General features: G+C 38.2%; 1 protein-coding gene across 2 annotated transcripts in view; it reads left to right on the top strand.

The window, feature by feature from the left end:
• The window catches only part of PIK3C2G (phosphatidylinositol-4-phosphate 3-kinase catalytic subunit type 2 gamma), a 353,351-nt gene that overhangs the window by 267,448 nt on the left and 67,651 nt on the right, over window positions 1–18,252 (top strand). For both annotated transcript variants that reach the window (XM_065887110.1, XM_065887109.1), the window contains one exon: window positions 8,166–8,241. In XM_065887110.1, the coding sequence (XP_065743182.1) occupies window positions 8,166–8,241 (76 nt within the window). The remainder of the gene's footprint in view (window positions 1–8,165; window positions 8,242–18,252) is intronic.

Below are 18,252 nucleotides of genomic sequence, written 5' to 3'. Positions count from 1 at the left end.
CATTGCTCTTTTCCTATTTGGAGCTGGCTGAGATTACGATGCAGGCAGGATAAATGTCATATGTGTATCATCAGTAAAACCAAGATTATTTTTCAAAGTCTGGTAAAATGCTGATGACATTTGAGAACCAGAATTATAGAAGATTCCTTAAAAGTTCACTGTTTTTCATAGTATCATTCTTGCATGTAACTCCAATACAAATACAGTGGGTTGAACTACATTAAAGACTGGACATTATGACAAGCTGCTTTATGAAAAAAGCAATAAAATACAATTACTGTTCAACTTTGATTTAAAATGCTTATGGGAATTCATTTTTAAATTCACATTTTTACGGTGCTTCATGGAGTTTGAGAGAGATTTAGCTTATTGTTTTAACTCACTGAAACTAAATCTTGCAGTCAGTTCTAGATGTTGGCTGGTCTGTTAATAAATGGGAATTCTTAATGTGTTATTTTAAAGACAGGAAAAATTGATCTCAGTGTTATATTGCATCACTTCTGATCTTTGCAAGGACTTTAACTCTGTAGTCTTTGAGAATAAGAATATGTTCATAGGATACTGGAAAAACACTTAGGTTTTGAGCAACTCTGAATTGATCAACTGTCTCAAAAATCAATGATTTTGAATTACCAATAACTTAATAATATAATTGGTAAACAAAATATTAATGTGAGCTCTGAATTTAAAATATAAGCTGATGCAGATTTTGATTTAAAATTTCTCACTTGGCTTCAAGTTTGCTCTTTATTGACTGAATTTCTAATTTAAGAACACATTATTAGACACTAAGAATCCTATATTAGTTAGATAAACATCTACTCTAGCAAAAGAATGTATATGTATAACCTCATAGAGTGTTCAATATAACCTAATGTGTTTACATGGATCATTGATATCAAAGTCCAATAACTTCAGAGTCCTTAAGACAAATACCAACCATGTATTAATTTATTCACCAAATATATAATGTTTTACATAGGAGGGCTGTTCCAAATATTTGACAACTGTTAGGGCACAGGAACTGATTAATCAGGATAAGTGCAGGCCATCAACCCACCTTCATGGCCATGCAAGCTTGCCTTGGTTGAATGTTTGCTGTGATGGATGGAGAAAACTGTAGTAAGAGCAGTGCGGAATGAGGGTTTTCAGGAGCTTGGATCAAAATATATTAAGTTTGAGTTGCCTGTGAGACTTCTAAGTAGAGATGTCAAGTGGAAAGTTGAATGTCTTGAGTTGAGGGGAAAAGAGAGGCTGGAAATATAAATACTGGAGTTTCAATTAATAATTGGTTTTCATTGCCATGAGACTGGATGTTACTTAGGGTAGAAATGTAAATATAAAAGAGAAGAGGTCTGAATATGAGACCATGCAGCACACCAACTTTAAAGTTTGAGAAGATGGAAGAGAATCAACAAAATAGACTGAGAAAGAGCAATCTGTTGGAAACCAAAAGAATATGGTGCCTGGGAATTCCCTGTTGGTCCAGTGGTTAGGACTCCACGCTTCACTGCAGGGGGCACAGGTTCAATCCCTGGTCGGGGAACTAAGATCCTGCATGCCATGTGGTGCAGCCAAATAAATAAATGACTCGTGGAGGTAATTAATTAAAAAAAAAAAAGAACATGGTGCCTGAAATCCAAGATAAGAAATTACTTCAAAGAAGAAGGAATGACAAGCTGTTTAAAATGCTACTAATGGGTCAAAAATTGAGAATTGACCACTGGATTTTGCAGAATGGATATCATTGGTGAATTTAACAAAAACAGTTTGATGAGAGTGCTGGGAACAAAAACCTTATTAGAATGGGTTCAAAAGAGAATGTGAAGAGAGAAATTTGGGATAGAAAGTGGAAAACAATCCTTGCAGAATCTTTACTAAAGATGAATAGGAAAAAAACAGTGTGCAGGGAAATGTAAGTCAAGAATTTTGTTTACTGAAATGGATTATAGCATATGTGTATGCTGGTAGGAAAATCCACTGAAGAAGCAAAAATTGGTGTTGCAGTTAGCCATATACCAGAGCGATGATCTTGACTAGAGAAGAACAGCATGTGATCTAGTGCCCAAATCAGTCTCAAATTAAAGCACAGGCAGTCCACCTATGTAGTGGACGGAATGGCAGAGGTAAGGTAAGATGATAGATATTGAGCGCTTATAGAAATCCTTTTCTGCTTCTGTTTTTTCTGTAAACAAGAAGACAGCCATAGGAGATCCTGGTGACCTAGTGGTTAAGATTCCCTTCCATTGCCATGGCCTGGGTTCAAACCCTGGTCAGGGAACTGAGATCCCTCAAGCCCGTACAGTGCAGCCAATAAAAAAAGAGCCTTGAACAGATTGAAAGAGGGGAAAAGCATGTAGGCATTTTGAGGAGTGAGGCTAGGGTATTAAATAGTCCTGTAGGTGAAGGGAAGAATAAATGGGGTAGTGATGTGAAAAATTGCCAGAAAATTGAGCACCAACTTGTGGGTAGTGGGCATGAGGTGAAAGTAAGATCAGTAAGCACGGTTGAGTGCTTTTCTCCATTCAGCACACCTGTTACAGTTGCAGAGTCGGCAGAGAGTAACCAGAGTTGTTTTGTTTTCATTTTTGTTTTTTGCCAAGTGAATAATAGAAAAACGGGAGAAAGGGTCAAAAGAGTTAAAAGGAGTATATGAGAGAGTTATTATAAGTATTAACCGTGAGATCCATATTGGCCAAGGAGGGATATGATAATAATGAGAGGAGTTAGGGTCAGTGAAAAGGTCAACAGATTGTTCGAGTTATATAACTAGAGGGAGAGAGCTGAAAAGGAGGGAGTGGGTGGTTGTAGACTCAGAGGCTAGAAATCAAGACAATGGAAGAACTTCAGTCACTGATCCCGATAAGATCAAGAGAACAAGAGTGAGTGATGGAGTAAGATGCAGAACAAGATTATTGGATAAGATGAGTTAAAAACAAAGAATCTACCATAAAGAAGGATGCTTTGTGTCAATGTTAAAATAAGTGTGAATTATGACAAGTATTAGTGGAGAAAATGACAATGTTCCAGGGTTTAAAATGTTGTAGGAATGAAGGCCAGTGACCTAGAGATCAGTAGACAAGTGCAACAACAAGAGGGAGAGGGCTGTATAGTCAGTAGACATGGATATTCAAAGCAGGGCATTTTTATAGGGGAAGAAAGTGTGGAGATTGGAAGATCAAGGAGATGCAAGGAGGATACCTACCCCATCCCCAGGACCAGGGTTATAAAGGGAATGTGAGACAGCACTACTACCATTTCAGAAACTTAAAAGGAAAGCAGAAGGGACTGTTCAGAGAATATAATAAGTTGAGCTTATAAGGAGCTTTGCTGATGACATTCTCCAAGGCTGACTGCTGTTTTCTCTTTCCTCCACAATGCTGCACTGTCACCTTTCTAAGAAATATCTGATCATGATGTTTTTCTGTTTAAAATTCATCAATAGGTCCCAGTAGCTTTAAGCTTGTGCAGAAGACCAGCATGCTCTAGGACTCCTACGAAACTCTCTCTAAGCACATCTCCCACCTATCCCCATATGTATTCTTCACATCTATAGGTCATTGGCAGTGGTAACACAGGTGGGCCTGGGCTTACTGATTTACTCTACATTCTCTTTTTTATACTAATCTCAATCAGTCAACCACTTATGCCATCTGGTATTCAGTTTTCTCATTTCTAGAATGAAGTAGTTAAATTCAGAGCTTGTCCTCCAGAAGACTATTACCATTTGAAGAATTAAACAGAAAAGCAACATTCTTTTTTTTTTATTATTTACTTATTTGGCTGTGCCAGGTCTTAGTTGCAGCATGTAGGGTCTAGTTCCCTGACCAGGGATCGAACCCAGGCCCCCTGCATTGGGAGCGCAAGCCACTGGACCACCAGGGAAGTCCCCAGAAAAACAACATTCTTAATAATGGGAGAATATTGTTGGTATTTCAGAATATTTAAGATAAGTAGCCTTGCTCATTAATTGCCAACTGTACCCTCCAGTCATTGAGACAACCAAAAGTGTGCCCATACGTCTTTAAGCATCTCAAATTGTCAGATAGCTTGATAAAATGCAGGCTGCCCAGTTAACTTTGAATTTGAGATAAACAAATAAATATTTTTAGTGTAAGTATATTGTAAATATTGCATGGGCATCATCTGTTTTTATTTGTTATATCTGGCAGCTCTACATATGGAAAGCCCTGCAGACTAGGATTATATCTGTAGTCAATGTAAAAATGGCACCCCTAGAGTTGCTCAGTATACAACCTACACAACTAAATATAGCCACGCTGCTTGGTGGTCAGTACAAACCCAACTGAAAACCCTGGTTCAGGTTGTCAGTGAGAGCAACTGTAGCACTAACATTTCTATAATTCTCCAAACTATCCAGTAGTGCAATGTGCTAAAAAGCTGTGGGATACATGTACATAAGTAAAACCAAATCTGAGGAGAAAATTTGATTATTTTGAAATCAAGCAATACTACTTTTTTTTATCTTCTTAATCATTTTTATTGATTTCTCCCTTCCATTGACACTGGATCATGCTTTTCCTCAAGAATGAAAACAATATTGCTACATTAAGAAATTAGTATTCAGCATGTCACCCACACCTGGAATTACAAATGTAGGTTTCAAGGATATGACAGTGTAAATACAAGGGAATAATTAGCTATTGGTGACATTTCAGACACTAATTGGGAAGATATTCTGCCTACTCTTGAAGTTTAATAACCATTAGGAGGTGAGGTCAAAACGTTGCCAGAGAATAATAATTGACTGGTTGTCAAAAGCCAAAGAAGGTCAAATTCCCTTCAACAAATTCTGAAATTTGATTTCAGACTTTCAAACTAAAAAACTTGATTTGGTCAGCTTCCTGAAGATGGATATATTTCTTGAGGATAGATTATTATACAAGTTCACAAGAGATCAATATGTAGAGATAAAAATTGCTAATTAACTAGTTTACAATGATGCATAAAACTGCTACACAGATAAAAATATTTGCATTAGAAGACCAATGTATTCTATATCTGAATACAGATCTCAGTTTCTGTTAATAAATAGTTACTGAGTAAAAATACTATATTAAATATGAGTGAATAAGTGATCTCTGCTCTTGATATCTCACTGACTAGGCTAAAAGAGTAGAGAAGAGAGAATGTGATAAAACTTGGGCAAATGGGTGGATAGAGGTGGAAAGGATGGAGAAAGGAGCGTGTAGAAAAACAGATAAGAGAGCATGACACACTTGAGGAAATATAATTCAGTATAGTTAATATACTAGAAGAGAAATGGTGAGAGATGAAGATAGGGAAATGAGCAAGATCCCATTCAAGAAAGGTCTTACAAGCCTTGTTAAGCAGTTGATCTTTTTGCTTAAGAGCAATGGGGAGTCACTTCTGGGTTTTAAGCAGTTAATTATTAGATTTTTATTTTGAAAGATCAGTTTGGCAATTGTGTGACGAATTGACTGGATGAAAGGGTAGCAAGAAAAGAGTCGGGAACACTTGCTGTAACTTAGGTGAGAAGTGATGATACTAGAACAAGGAAGATGACAGTATACCTAGAGGGAAGAAATGGATAAGTGAGGTATTTAGGAGGTGATATTAATAGGACTTATCATTTAACTTTTTGTGTGGGGTAGGGAGAATGGAGAGTCCAAAACGATATACCTTATTTTGAGCCTGGATACAGGAAGAAGTAGCAAATCGAGGGGAAAGAAAATGCATGTAGTGTGTAGTTTGGGGGTTTTAATTATCTTTAGTCAAGGAAGCCAATAAAAAGACATTTTGATGTAGAGGGCTGAGACTCAAGAGATAGATCTGAGATAAAGGTCTAGATTTGTGCATCATTATAGAAGCCACCAAAAGGGATAACATCACACGGAAAGAATGTGTTAGAGTAATGAAAGAGATGGGCCTAGAAGTGAGGGACGCTAGAATTTAAGTTATAAGCAAAAGGAAAAGGAGCCTGAAAAATGTCTAAGAAGAGATGGCAGGACAAATGGAAGAAAAACTGGGAGAACTTGCTATCAAGAAAGCAAGTGAAAGAGAGTTTTTCACTAAAAATGGAGTAGTTATATAAGGGCCAAGAAAATCTCCATTGGATTTAGGGGAAAAAATGACTTTAAAAAAGAGAAATGATGGTAAGAGCGTTTTCAGAGGACGATTAATGACAGAAACCTGAGTGTGATAGATCATAAAGTGAGTGGAAGTTGAAGAAGAGGAACCAGTGTGAGTGCTGACAGCTCTTCCCATAAGTTTGTGTCAAAGAGGAGAAAAATAATAGGACTTGAAAGGAGCACTAGTGACAAGACATTATTTTTGTGTGAGTGTACTTTGTGTGGTTTGACTCATCTGTTTGTTAGTTGTTAAAATGGAGAGAGTTGGCCACACTTGATATTGGAGGGAGGGAGGGAGGAAGGAAGGGAGGAAGAAAAATAAAAGAAAAGGAAGAAAGAAGGAAGGAAGGAAGGAAGAAAGAAAAAGAAGGAAGGGAGGGAGAAAGAAAGAAGGAAGAAAGGAAAGAAAGAGAAAGAGGGAGGGAGGAAGGGAGGAAGAAAAAGACACTAAAGTATAGATTGGGATATTCTACAAGGTTCTTGAAGAGGAAGGAATAGAATCTAGGACACAGAAAGACGTGATCAGCATTGGATGATGTCTTAGTTTGTTAGGGCTGCCATAGCAAAGTACCACAAACTGGGTGATGTAAATAACAGAAATGCATTGTCTCACAGTTCTGGAAGCTGGAAGTCTGAAATCAAGGTGTCAACAGGGTTGGTTCCTTCTGACTGCTGTGAAGAAGAGTCTATTTCAGGCCTCTGTCCATGTCTTACAGATGGTAGATGGCCATTTCTTCCTTATGTCTCTTCACATCATCTTTGCTACATGAATGTGTCTAAATTTTCCCTTTTTATATTGGATTAGAGGTCCACCCTCCACCAATATGACCTCAACCTAATTTAACTAATTACATCTGCGATTACTCTATTTCCAAATAAGATCACATTCTGAGCTACTGTGGGTTAGGACTTCAACATATAAATTTTCGGAGGGTAGAATTCAACTTATAATAGATAAGAGAGACGCTTCTTCCCGTGTAGCAGGAAAAAGAGAGAAAAAGTGGCTTTGTGCAGCTGTAGATTTTGTAGCAGGAAATATAGGAGTTTCCATCTGCCTTTTATTTTCTCTAGAGTGGAGACAAAATCATCAGCAAAGGAGTCAGAGTTGGAAGTGTAAGTTTCTGGAAGAGGTTTTAAAGAGCCATTGCACAGAATGAAGGCTAACTGGGTAGAATGTCAGGCAGCTTTGCAGGTACTATGGCATCAGCTTATGATAGTCAAAAGAAATAATCAATTATTTAGTGGTGCCCTTCAGATAATAATATAGGAAGGGCTGCTTTGGTCATATAATGGCTTAAAACAAAATGTGTGTCAGTGTCACTAAGGAAAAGTTATTCTGATTCACCAGTTAGCCCATTTATTTGGAGCCCAGGTTAAATGTCAGTTTGTTTGTGACAATCTCAGTTTAAAAGAGAAGCACACTCACTTATTTGTTCTAAAATTAAACAGAACTAGAAGTTCTATTAAAGCATTCAATACAATCTGTTTCCTCCACTAGATTGTGTTCTAAAGAGAGGGGTCAGCTTTTGCATCTTTCTGTTTCTAAATATCCCCTAACATTCCTCTATGGCATTGGTGTAGTCAGTAATTAGTGAGCATTTCTAGAATTGAACCTTGAGGAGTAATGAGTTTTCACTGAGTATCTGTGTCCTACTGAGGGTAATTTTTCTTCAAAAGCTTTGTCCAATGGTACACATTTTCTAGAAAAAGGAGGTGTGAGATTCATGCATAATTGTAAAGTTCAAGAATATAAACATATGGTGAGCTCTAAAAGCAGAGCACACCTGAGCCTCTTAAAGAAATATCAAATAACCAGATATCTAATCTCATAAAAGTTAAGTTTAACTTGGTGTAAAATTATAGCATTGACTTAATAAACTTCCCAGTATATTTTTTTCTATTTATGGAATCTGTAAATATAGATATATCTATAAATAAAACAGGTATCTATAAACATTATATATTAGGGTCAACGTTTTTAAATACTAGGGAATAGGAACAATAAATAAATGTAAGATATGAAAAAATATTTTATTTTGACTTATTTTTCAGAGTGATTGTGTACTTAGTTTTTTCCTCTCTGAGCCTGTGGAACAAACAATGGAAGAATCATCACCTGTGGACCTAGGCAAGTAATTTTATCATTATTTCTATGTACAATTATTGTTTCAATATAATTGTACAAAAAATCATAACTATAATTTTTTATTTTTCAAATTAAAATCTCTTTTTAAGAATAAGACCTTAAGAGTCTTTTCTAACCACTTTGAAAGCTTTTTAACTCCTTAGAATATGTCTATCAAGTTAAATTAAACCCAGATATATTTGTCCAATTATAATAACTACATGGTATCACACTATTAACTCATTTCAATTGATTGTGCATTGAGATGGAATTGCATTTCAGAGGCAGAAGTCCTGTTTTCCCCTGCAGGTAAGTCTTACAGTTTACTCAACATATTTGGAAGCAACAAAGATAAATATTAGGCAATAATAATGATCATGAGTTATCTAGCAGTTTCACTCTTATCTTTTAAAGCTCAATAATTATTCCAGCTCCCTCATGAAGTCTTCTTTTATTACCAGGATCCCAAACTAGACCAGCACAATTATCCACCCTATTCTCTGCCATATGTATGTTAATTCTAATTAATTTTTCTATCATCATCTCACCTAGATTGGCAGAGACTCTTTTTGAATGTCCTATCAATTTTTTTTTTGACAGTTTAAAATATTACTTATTTTTTGAGAGGCCTAGGTTTAATTACATGCTTGGGGATGGGTCTTTACCCATTTGTTCATCTCCATTTTTGCTTAAGTTATCTCTAGTTTTCTCTTATGTGAAGCCAAGAGCATCTCAGCCGTTAAAATATTAGAATGTCCTATCAATCTTAAGCCTTAGTAATATAATTCCATTGCCAGTGGCCATCTAATACTGATACTGGTTTTTATCTCATATAAGATTTGCAAACCCATAATTTTCTAGGGCTTACCCCTCTTTCCTTTGCAGTTCCCAGTCTGAGTTTTATCCACATCCACCTTCCGATTCTCTGCCTTTAAGATTAGGCCCATCTGCTCATTACCTCTGCCTGTATCTGACATCCTAGATATTTAACCCTCATACAGAACAACAGTTCTGTACAGCCAGGTGAGGTCTTATAGTGTGACTATTTATTGTTACATATTTATTTTTGTGTCTGCCTTGTTTCTCCTGTTAGACTGAGAGTAACTTTAAATCAAGAACTCACTTCCCCACTATGCATTGCTCTACACTAACAAATCCTAATTTAATATATGAGAACTGTACCACTTTTATTCCCCACATTTTACTCATGTAACGTTACTCTCTAAGATGCTTTATATAGTCAAACCACAAACAATATTAAGTAAGGTAATTTCTTACATTTTATAGCATATATCTAAAGAAGAATGATGCCCACAATATAAAATATTTTTATTATCATAATTTACAAATTATACAACAAATATCTTTTTTAAAAAAATAGTATTAGCTGGGGAGATTTTCACGATCAATATTTATAAACTTGGATTAAACAGATGAAAAAAAACCAATAATAATAAAGTTGCCAATTTCTAGAGATGTCAAACTAAGAAAAAGCTACTAGATTGGCCTCTATTTTGTCATTAAAGGCCTTAAAGAAAATTCTTTCTCTGTGTTTCAAAAAGTAAACTGTGGATCACTATCAAGTTTTTAAATTTGGTGATTATTATAAGGTGTTTTAAAATACATACACACAAAAAATTTAGGATTCTTATTGTAAAACCTAAAATGGTTGCTTGAGAATTCTTTTTTTTCTGGTTTGCTTATATCTTACTACATCATACAATACTCAGGATTTGTTTCGTCACTGGTAATGAGCAAAAGATTTGATTCTCAGTATTTTTAAATACAGGCTGCCTATGAAATACAGCTTGTTATCTTAAAACAACAGAACACACCTTCTAAGCAGGATATGCAAATCATTACAACAAACAAGGATTAGCAGGAAGTTGTTCCTTCTTGTATGCTTTAAATTATTTCCTCTTTCATACTTCTGAAATCTTAATGTTAATACTTTGGTCACAGAATATCAGTTGATTCTAAACAAGAAGCACAATATTATTTTAAGCATAATTCTTGTCAACTAGTTGAAACTTTGAGCTTATGTTGTTAAATGAGTAGAGGATAAAGTTATTCAAGTGTATTTAAATAATGGTTTAAATACGATGACCTTAAGCAAAAATCCCAGACTTTACCATTTTACTACCACAACTAATGAATTGAGAGTGGATTCTGGACACCTATGTATCTAGGCACATGACTTATAAAGATCATATTAGAAATCATTTATAGTCCTGCATCTGGGAGATGTTCATATTCCTTTGCCTTTACTCACTAACTAAATGCGCCACGGTAGAAAAACAGAAGAATTTATCTTTTTCACGTGCCAGCCAATCACTTCTCTCCTCTACTTAACACTTTTCCTTGGCTTCTCATTGCCTTTAGGCAGGGGCAACATCATGGGCTTGTAACCTATGCAGTCATGCAAAGCACAGTGCTTAGAACAATCCTGCTGTCACTATACTGAAATTCTAAATAATTTCTGTAAAAAGGGCTCTGAATTTTCATTTTCCTTTTTTTTTTTTTGCGGTACGCGGGCCTCTCACTGTTGTGGCCTTTTCCGTTGCAGAGCACAGGCTCCGGACGCGCAGGCTCAGTGGCCATGGCTCACAGGCCCAGCCGCTCCGCGGCATGTGGGATCTTCCCGGACCGGGGCACGAACCCTTGTCCCCTGCATCGGCAGGCGGACTCTCAACCACTGCGCCACCAGGGAAACCCCTTCATTTTGCATTTTTATTTCACTGACCCCCACAAATTATGTAGCTTGCCCAGCTCTTTGGAAGAAGAGCAAAATCCTCCTGATGCACCTCAGCAGAATCTGGCACCCACCAATTTCCCTTTCCAGTCTAATATCAGGTCCTTCCCAATCTTGATTCCTATCTTTTTCCAATTTTTCAACTAAGACAAGATCCTCAGTACCTCACAGATTCAATTTTCTCTGCCTAGATCACTTGACTCCTGTTCCACCTTCCCCATCATTTTTTTTTTTGCTACATTCATTGGAGTATAATTGCTTTACAATGGTGTGTTAGTTTCTGCTTTATAACAAAGTGAATCAGTTATACATATACATATGTTCCTATATCTCTTCCCTCTTGCGTCTCCCTCCCTCCCACCCTCCCTATCCCACCCCTCCAGGTGGTCACAGAGCACCAAGCTGATCTCCTTGGGCTATGCGGCTGCTTCCCACTAGCTATCTACCTTACGTTTGGTAGTTGTATATATGTCCATGCCTTTCTCTTGCTTTGTCACAGCTTACCCTTCCCACTCCCCATATCCTCAAGTCCATTCTCTAGTAGGTCTGTGTCTTTATTCCTGTCTTACCTCTAGGTACTTCGTGACATTTTTTCCCTTAAATTCCATATATATGTGTTAGCATACGGTATTTGTCTCTCTCTTTCTGACTTACTTCACTCCGTATGACAGACTCTAGGTCTATCCACCTCATTACACATAGCTGAATTTCGTTTCTTTTTATGGCTGAGTAATATTCCATTGTATATATGTGCCACATCTTCTTTATCCATTCATCCGATGATGGACACTTAGGTTGTTTCCATCTCTGGGCTATTGTAAATAGAGCTGCAATGAACATTTTGGTACATGACTCTTTTTGAATTATGGTTTTCTCAGGGTATATGCCCACTAGTGGGATTGCTGGGTCATATGGTAGTTCTATTTGTAGTTTTGTAAGGAACCTCCATACTGTTCTCCACAATGGCTGTATCAATTTACATTCCCACCAACAGTGCAAGAGGGTTCCCTTTTCTCCACATCCTCTCCACAATTCAGTTTTTCTAGATTTTTTGATGATGGCCATTCTGACTGGTGTAAGATGATATCTCATTGTAGTTTTGATTTGCATTTCTCTAATGATTAATGATGTTGAGCATTCTTTCATGTGTTTGTTGGCAGTCTGTATATCTTCTTTGGAGAAGTGTCTATTTAGGTCTTCTGCCCATTTTTGGATTGGGTTGTTTGGTTTTTTGTTATTGAGCTGCGTGAGCTGCTTATAAACTTTGGAGATTAATCCTTTGTCAGTTGCTTCATTTGCAAATATTTCCTCCCATTCTGAGGGTTGTCTTTTCGTCTTGTTTATGGTTTCCTTTGCTGTGCAAAAGCTTTGAAGTTTCATTAGGTCCCATTTGTTTACTTTTGTTTTTATTTCCATTTCTCTGGGAGGGGGGTCAAAAAGGATCTTGCTGTGTTTTATGTCATAGAGTGTTCTGCCTATGTTTTCCTCTAAGAGTTTGATAGTTTCTGTCCTTACATTTAGGTCTTTAACCCATTTTGAGCTTATTTTTGTGTATGGTGTTAGGGAGTGATCTAATCTCATACTTTTACATGTACCTGTCCAGTTTTCCCAGCACCACTTATTGAAGAGGCTGTCCTTTCTCCACTGAACATTCCTGCCTCCTTTATTAAAGATAAGGTGACCATATGTGCTTTGGTTTATCTCTGGGCTTTCTATCCTGTTCCATTGATCTATATTTCTGGTTTTGTGCCAGTACCATACTGTCTTGATTACTGTAGCTTTCCCTGAAGTCAGGGAGCCTGATTCCTCCAGCTCCGTTTTTCGTTCTCAAGATTGCTTTGGCTATTCGGCGTCTTTTGTGTTTCCATACAAATTGTGAAATTTTTTGTTCTAGTTCTGTGAGAAATGCCAGTGGCAGTTTGATAGGGATTGCATTGAATCTGTAGATTGCTTTGGGTAGTAGAGTCATTTTCACAATGTTGATTCTTCCAATCCAAGAACATGGTATATCTCTCCATCTATTTGTATCATCTTTAATTTTTTTCATCAGTGTCTTATAGTTTTCTGCATACAGGTCTTTTGTCTCCTTGGGTAGGTTTATTCCTAGATATTTTATTCTTTTTGTTGCAATGGTAAATGGGAGTGTTTTCTTGATTACACTTTCACATTTTTCATCATTAGTGTATAGGAATGCCAGAGATTTCTGTGCATTAATTTTGTATCCTGCTACTTTACCAAATTTATTGATTAGCTCTAGTAGTTTTCTGGTAGCATCTTTAGGATTCTCTATGTATAGTATTATGTCATCTGCAAACAGTGACAGCTTTACTTCTTCTTTTCCGATTTGGATTTCTTTTATTTCCTTTCCTTCTCTGATTGCTGTGGCTAAAACTTCCAAAACTATATTGAATAAAAGTGGTGAGAGTGGGCAACCTTGTCTTGTTCCTGATCTTAGTGGAAATGCTTTCAGTTTTTCACCATTGAGGACGATGTTGGCTGTGGGTTTGTCATATATGGCCTTTATTGTGTTAAGGAAAGATCCCTCTATGCCTACATTCTATAGGGCTTTTATCATAAATGGGTGTTGAATTTTGTCGAAAGTGTTCTCTGCATCTATTGAGATGATCATATGGTTTTTCTCCTTCAATTTGTTAATATGGTGTATCACGTTGATTGATTTGCATATATTGAAGAATCCTTGCATTCCTGGGATAAAACCCACTTGATCATGGTGTATGATCCTTTTAATGTGCTGTTGGATTCTGTTTGCTAGTATTTTGTTGAGGATTTTTGCATCTATGTTCATCAGTGATATTGGACTGTAGTTTTCTTTCTTTGTGACATCCTTGTCTGGTTTTGGTATCAGGGTGGTGGTAGCCTCATAGAATGAGTTTGGGAGTGTTCCTCCCTCTGTTATACTTTGGAAGAGTTTGAGAAGGATAGGTGTTAGCTCTTCTCTAAACGTTTGATAGAATTTGCCTGGGAAGCCATCTGGTCCTGGGCTTTTGTTTGTTGGAAGATTTTTAATCACAGTTTCAATTTCAGTGCTTGTGATTGGTCTGTTCATATTTTCTATTTCTTCCTGATTCAGTCTTGGCAGGTTGTGCATTTCTAAGCATTTGTCCATTTCTTCCAGATTGTCCATTTTATTGGCATAGAGTTGCTTGTAGTAATCTCTCATGATTTATTTTATTTCTGCAGTGTCAGTTGTTACTTCTCCTTTTTCATTTCTAATTCTATTGATTTGAGTCTTCTCCCTTTTTTTCTTGATGAGTCTGGCTAGTGGTTTATCTATTTTGTTTATCTTCTCAAAGAACCAGCTTTTAGTTTTATTGATCTTTGCTATCGTTTCCTTCATTTCTTTTTCATTTATTTCTGATCTGATTTTTATGATTTCTTTCCTTCTGCTAGCTTTGGGGTTTTTTTGTTCTTCTTTCTCTAATTGCTTGATGTGCAAGGTTAGGTTCTTTATTCGAGATGTTTCCTGCTTCTTAAGGTGGGCTTGTATTGCTATAAACTTCCCCCTTAGAACTGCTTTTGCTGCATCCCATAGGTTTTGGGTCGTTGTGTCTCCATTGTCATTTGTTTCTAGGTATTTTTTGATTTCCTCTTTGATTTCTTCAGTGATCACTTCCTTATTAAGTAGTGTATTGTTTAGCCTCCATGTGTTTGTATTTTTTACAGATCTTTTCCTGTAATTGATATCTAGTCTCATGGTGTTGTGGTCAGAAAAGATACTTGATACAATTTCAGTTTTCTTAAATTTACCAAGGCTTGATTTGTGACCCAAGATATGATCTATCCTGGAGAATGTTCCATGAGCACTTGAGAAAAATGTGTATTCTGTTGTTTTTGGATGGAGTGTCCTATAAATATCAATTAAGTCCATCTTGTTTAATGTATCATTTAAAGCTTGTGTTTCCTTATTTATTTTCATTTTGGATGATCTGTCCATGGGTGAAAGTGGGATGTTAAAGTCCCCTACTATGAATGTGTTACTGTCGATCTCCCCTTTTATGGCTGTTAGTATTTGCCTTATGTATTGAGGTGCTCCTATGTTGGGTGCATAAATATTTACAATTGTTACATCTTCCTCTTGGATCGATTCCTTGATCATTATGTAGTGTCCTTCTTTGTCTCTTCTAATAGTCTTTATTTTAAAGTCTGTTTTGTCTGATATGAGAATTGCTATTTCAGCTTTCTTTTGGTTTCCATTTGCATGAAATACCTTTTTCCATCCCCTCACTTTCAGTCTGTATGTGTCTCTAGGTCTGAAGTGGGTCTCTTGTAGACAGCAAATATATGGGTCTTGTTTTTGTATCCATTCAGCCAATCTGTGTCTTTTGGTGGGAGCATTTAGTGCATTTACATTTAAGGTAATTATCGATATGTATGTTCCTATTCCCATTTTCTTAATTGTTTTGGGTCTGTTTTTGTAGGTCTTTTCCTTCTCTTGTGTTTCTTGCCTAGAGAAGTTCCTTTAGCATTTGCTGTAAAGCTGGTTTGGTGGTGCTGAACTCTCTCAGCTGAACTCTCTCAGCTTTTTCTTGTCTGTAACGGTTTTAATTTCTTCATCAAATCTGAATGAGATCCTTGCTGGGTAGAGTAATCTTGGTTGCAGGTTTTTCTCCTTCATCACTTTAAATATGTCCTGCCAGTCCCTTCTGGCTTGCAGAGTTTCTGCTGAAAGATCAGCTGTTAACCTTATGGGGATTCCCTTGTGTGTTATTTGTTGTTTTTCCCTTGCTGCTTTTAATAAGTTTTCTTTGTATTTAATTTTTGACAGTTTGATTAATATGTGTCGTGGTGTATTTCTCCGTGGATTTATCCTGTATGAGACTCTCTGTGCTTCCTGGACTTGATTAACTATTTGCTTTCCCATATTAGGGAAGTTTTCAACTATAATCTCTTCAAATATTTTCTCAGTCCCTTTCTTTTTCTCTTCTTCTTCTGGAACCCCTATAATTCAAATGTTGGTGCATTTGATGTTGTCCCAGAGGTCTCTGAGACTGTCCTCAGTTCTTTTCATTCTTTTTTCTTTATTCTGCTCTGCAGTAGTTATTTCCACTATTTTATCTTACAGGTCACTTATCCGTTCTTCTGCCTCAGTTATTCTGCTATTGATCCCATCCAGAGTATTTTTCATTTCATTTATTGTGTTTTTCATCATTGTTTGTTTCATCTTTAGTTATTCTAGGTCCTTGTTAAATGTTTCTTGCATTTTGTCTATTCTATTTCCAAGATTTTGTAGCATCTTTACCATCATTATTCTGAATTCTTTTTCAGGTAGACTGACTATTTCCTCTCCATTTGTTAGGTCTGGTGGGGTTTTATCTTGCTCCTTCATCTGCTGTGTGTTTTTCTGTCTTCTCATTTTCCTTATCTTACTGTGTTTGGGGTCACCTTTCTACAGGGTGCAGGTTCGTAGTTCCCATTGTTTTTGGTGTCTGTCCCCAGTGGCTAAGGTTGGGTCAGTGGGTTTTGTAGGCTTCCTGGTGGAGGGGACTATTGCCTGTGTTCTGGTGGATGAGGCTAAATCATGTCTTTCTGGTGGGCAGGTCCACGTCTGGTGGTGTGTTTTGTTGTGTCTGTGGACTTATTATGATTTTAGGCAGCCTCTCTGCTAATGGGTAGTGTTGTGTTCCTGTCTTGCTAGTTGTTTGGCATGGGATGTCCAGCACTGTAGCTTGCTGGTCGTTGAGTGAAGCTGGGTGCTGGTGTTGAGATGGAGATCTCTGGAAGATTTTCACCGTTTGATATTATGTGGAGCTGGGAGGTCGCTTGTGGACCAGTGCCCTGAAGTTGGCTCTCCCTCCTCAGAGGCACAGCACTGACTCCTGGCTGCTGCACCAAGAGCCATTCATCCACACGGCTCAGAATAAAAGGGAGAAAAAGTAGAAAGAAAGAATTAATAGAAGTAGAAAGAGAGAAAGAAAGAAAGAAAGGAGGGAGGGAGGGAGGGAGGAAGGAGGGAAGGAAGGAAAAAAAGAAAGGAGATAAAGTGGAATAAAATAAAGTAAGATAAAATATAATAAAGTTATTAAAATAAAATAATTATTATTAAGAGAAAAAGAAATTTAAAAAAGAAACATAAAAATCCAGACGGATAGAACCCTAGGACAAATGGTGCATGCAAAGCTATACAGACAAAATCTCACACAGAAGCATACACCTACACACTCACAAAAAGAGGAAAAGGGGAAAAAATCATAAATCTTGCTCTCAAGTCCATCTCCTTAATTTGGGGTGATTCGTTGTCTATTCATGTATTCCACAGAGGCAGGGTACATCAAGTTGATTGTGGAGCTTTAATCCGCTGCTTCTGAAGCTGCTGGGAGAGATTTCCCTTTCTCTTTGTTCTCACAGCTTCGAGGGGGTCAGCTTTGGATTTGGCCCTGCCTCTGCGTGTAGGTTGCCGGAGGGCGTCTGTTCTTTGCTCAAACAGGACCGGGTTAAAGGAGCCGCTGATTCCGCGGCTCTGGCTCACTCAGGCTGGGGGGAAGGGAGGGGCACGGAGGGCGGGGCGAGCCTGCGGCGGTAGACGCCGGTGTGACGTTGCACCTGCCTGAGGCGCGCAGTAAGTTCTCCGGGAGGAGTTGACCGTGGATCCCGTGACCTTGGCAGTGGCGGGCTGCACAGGCTCCCCAGAAGGAGGGTGTGGATAGTGACCCGTGCTCGCACACAGGCTTCTTGTTGGCGGCAGCAGCAGCCTGAGCGTCTCATGCCCGTCTCTGGGGTCCGCGCTTTTAGCCGCGGCTCGTGCCTGTCTCTGGAGCTCCTTTAAGCAGCGCTCTTAATCCCCTCTCCTCGCGCACCAGGAAACAAAGAGGTAAGAAAAAGTCTCTTGCCTCTTCAACAGTTCCAGACTTTTCTCCGAACTCCCACCCGGCCAGCCGTGGCGCACTAATCCCCTGCAGGCTGTGTTCACACCGCCAACCCCAGTCCTCTCCCTGCGCTCTGACCGAAGCCCGAGCCTCAGCTCCCAGCCCCGCCCGCCCCGGCGGGTGAGCAGACAAGCCTCTCAGGCTGGTGAGTGCCGGTCGGCCCTGATCCTCTGTGCGGGAATCTCTCCGCTTTGCCCTCCGCACCCCTGTTGCTGCGCTCTCCCCCGCGGCCCCGAAGTCTCCGCCCGCGAAGGGGCTTCCTAGTGTATGGAAACCTTTCCTCCTTCACAGCTCCCTGCCACTGGTGCAGGTCCCGTCCCTATTCTTTCGTCTCTGTTTATTCTTTTTTCTTTTGCCCTACCCAGGTACGTGGGGGGT

Source organism: Phocoena phocoena, chromosome 11, assembly GCF_963924675.1.
Source record: "Phocoena phocoena chromosome 11, mPhoPho1.1, whole genome shotgun sequence".
Lineage (NCBI taxonomy): Eukaryota > Metazoa > Chordata > Mammalia > Artiodactyla > Phocoenidae > Phocoena > Phocoena phocoena.
Note: the sequence above shows the minus strand (reverse complement) of the source record. Positions and strands in the feature narration are given on the sequence as shown.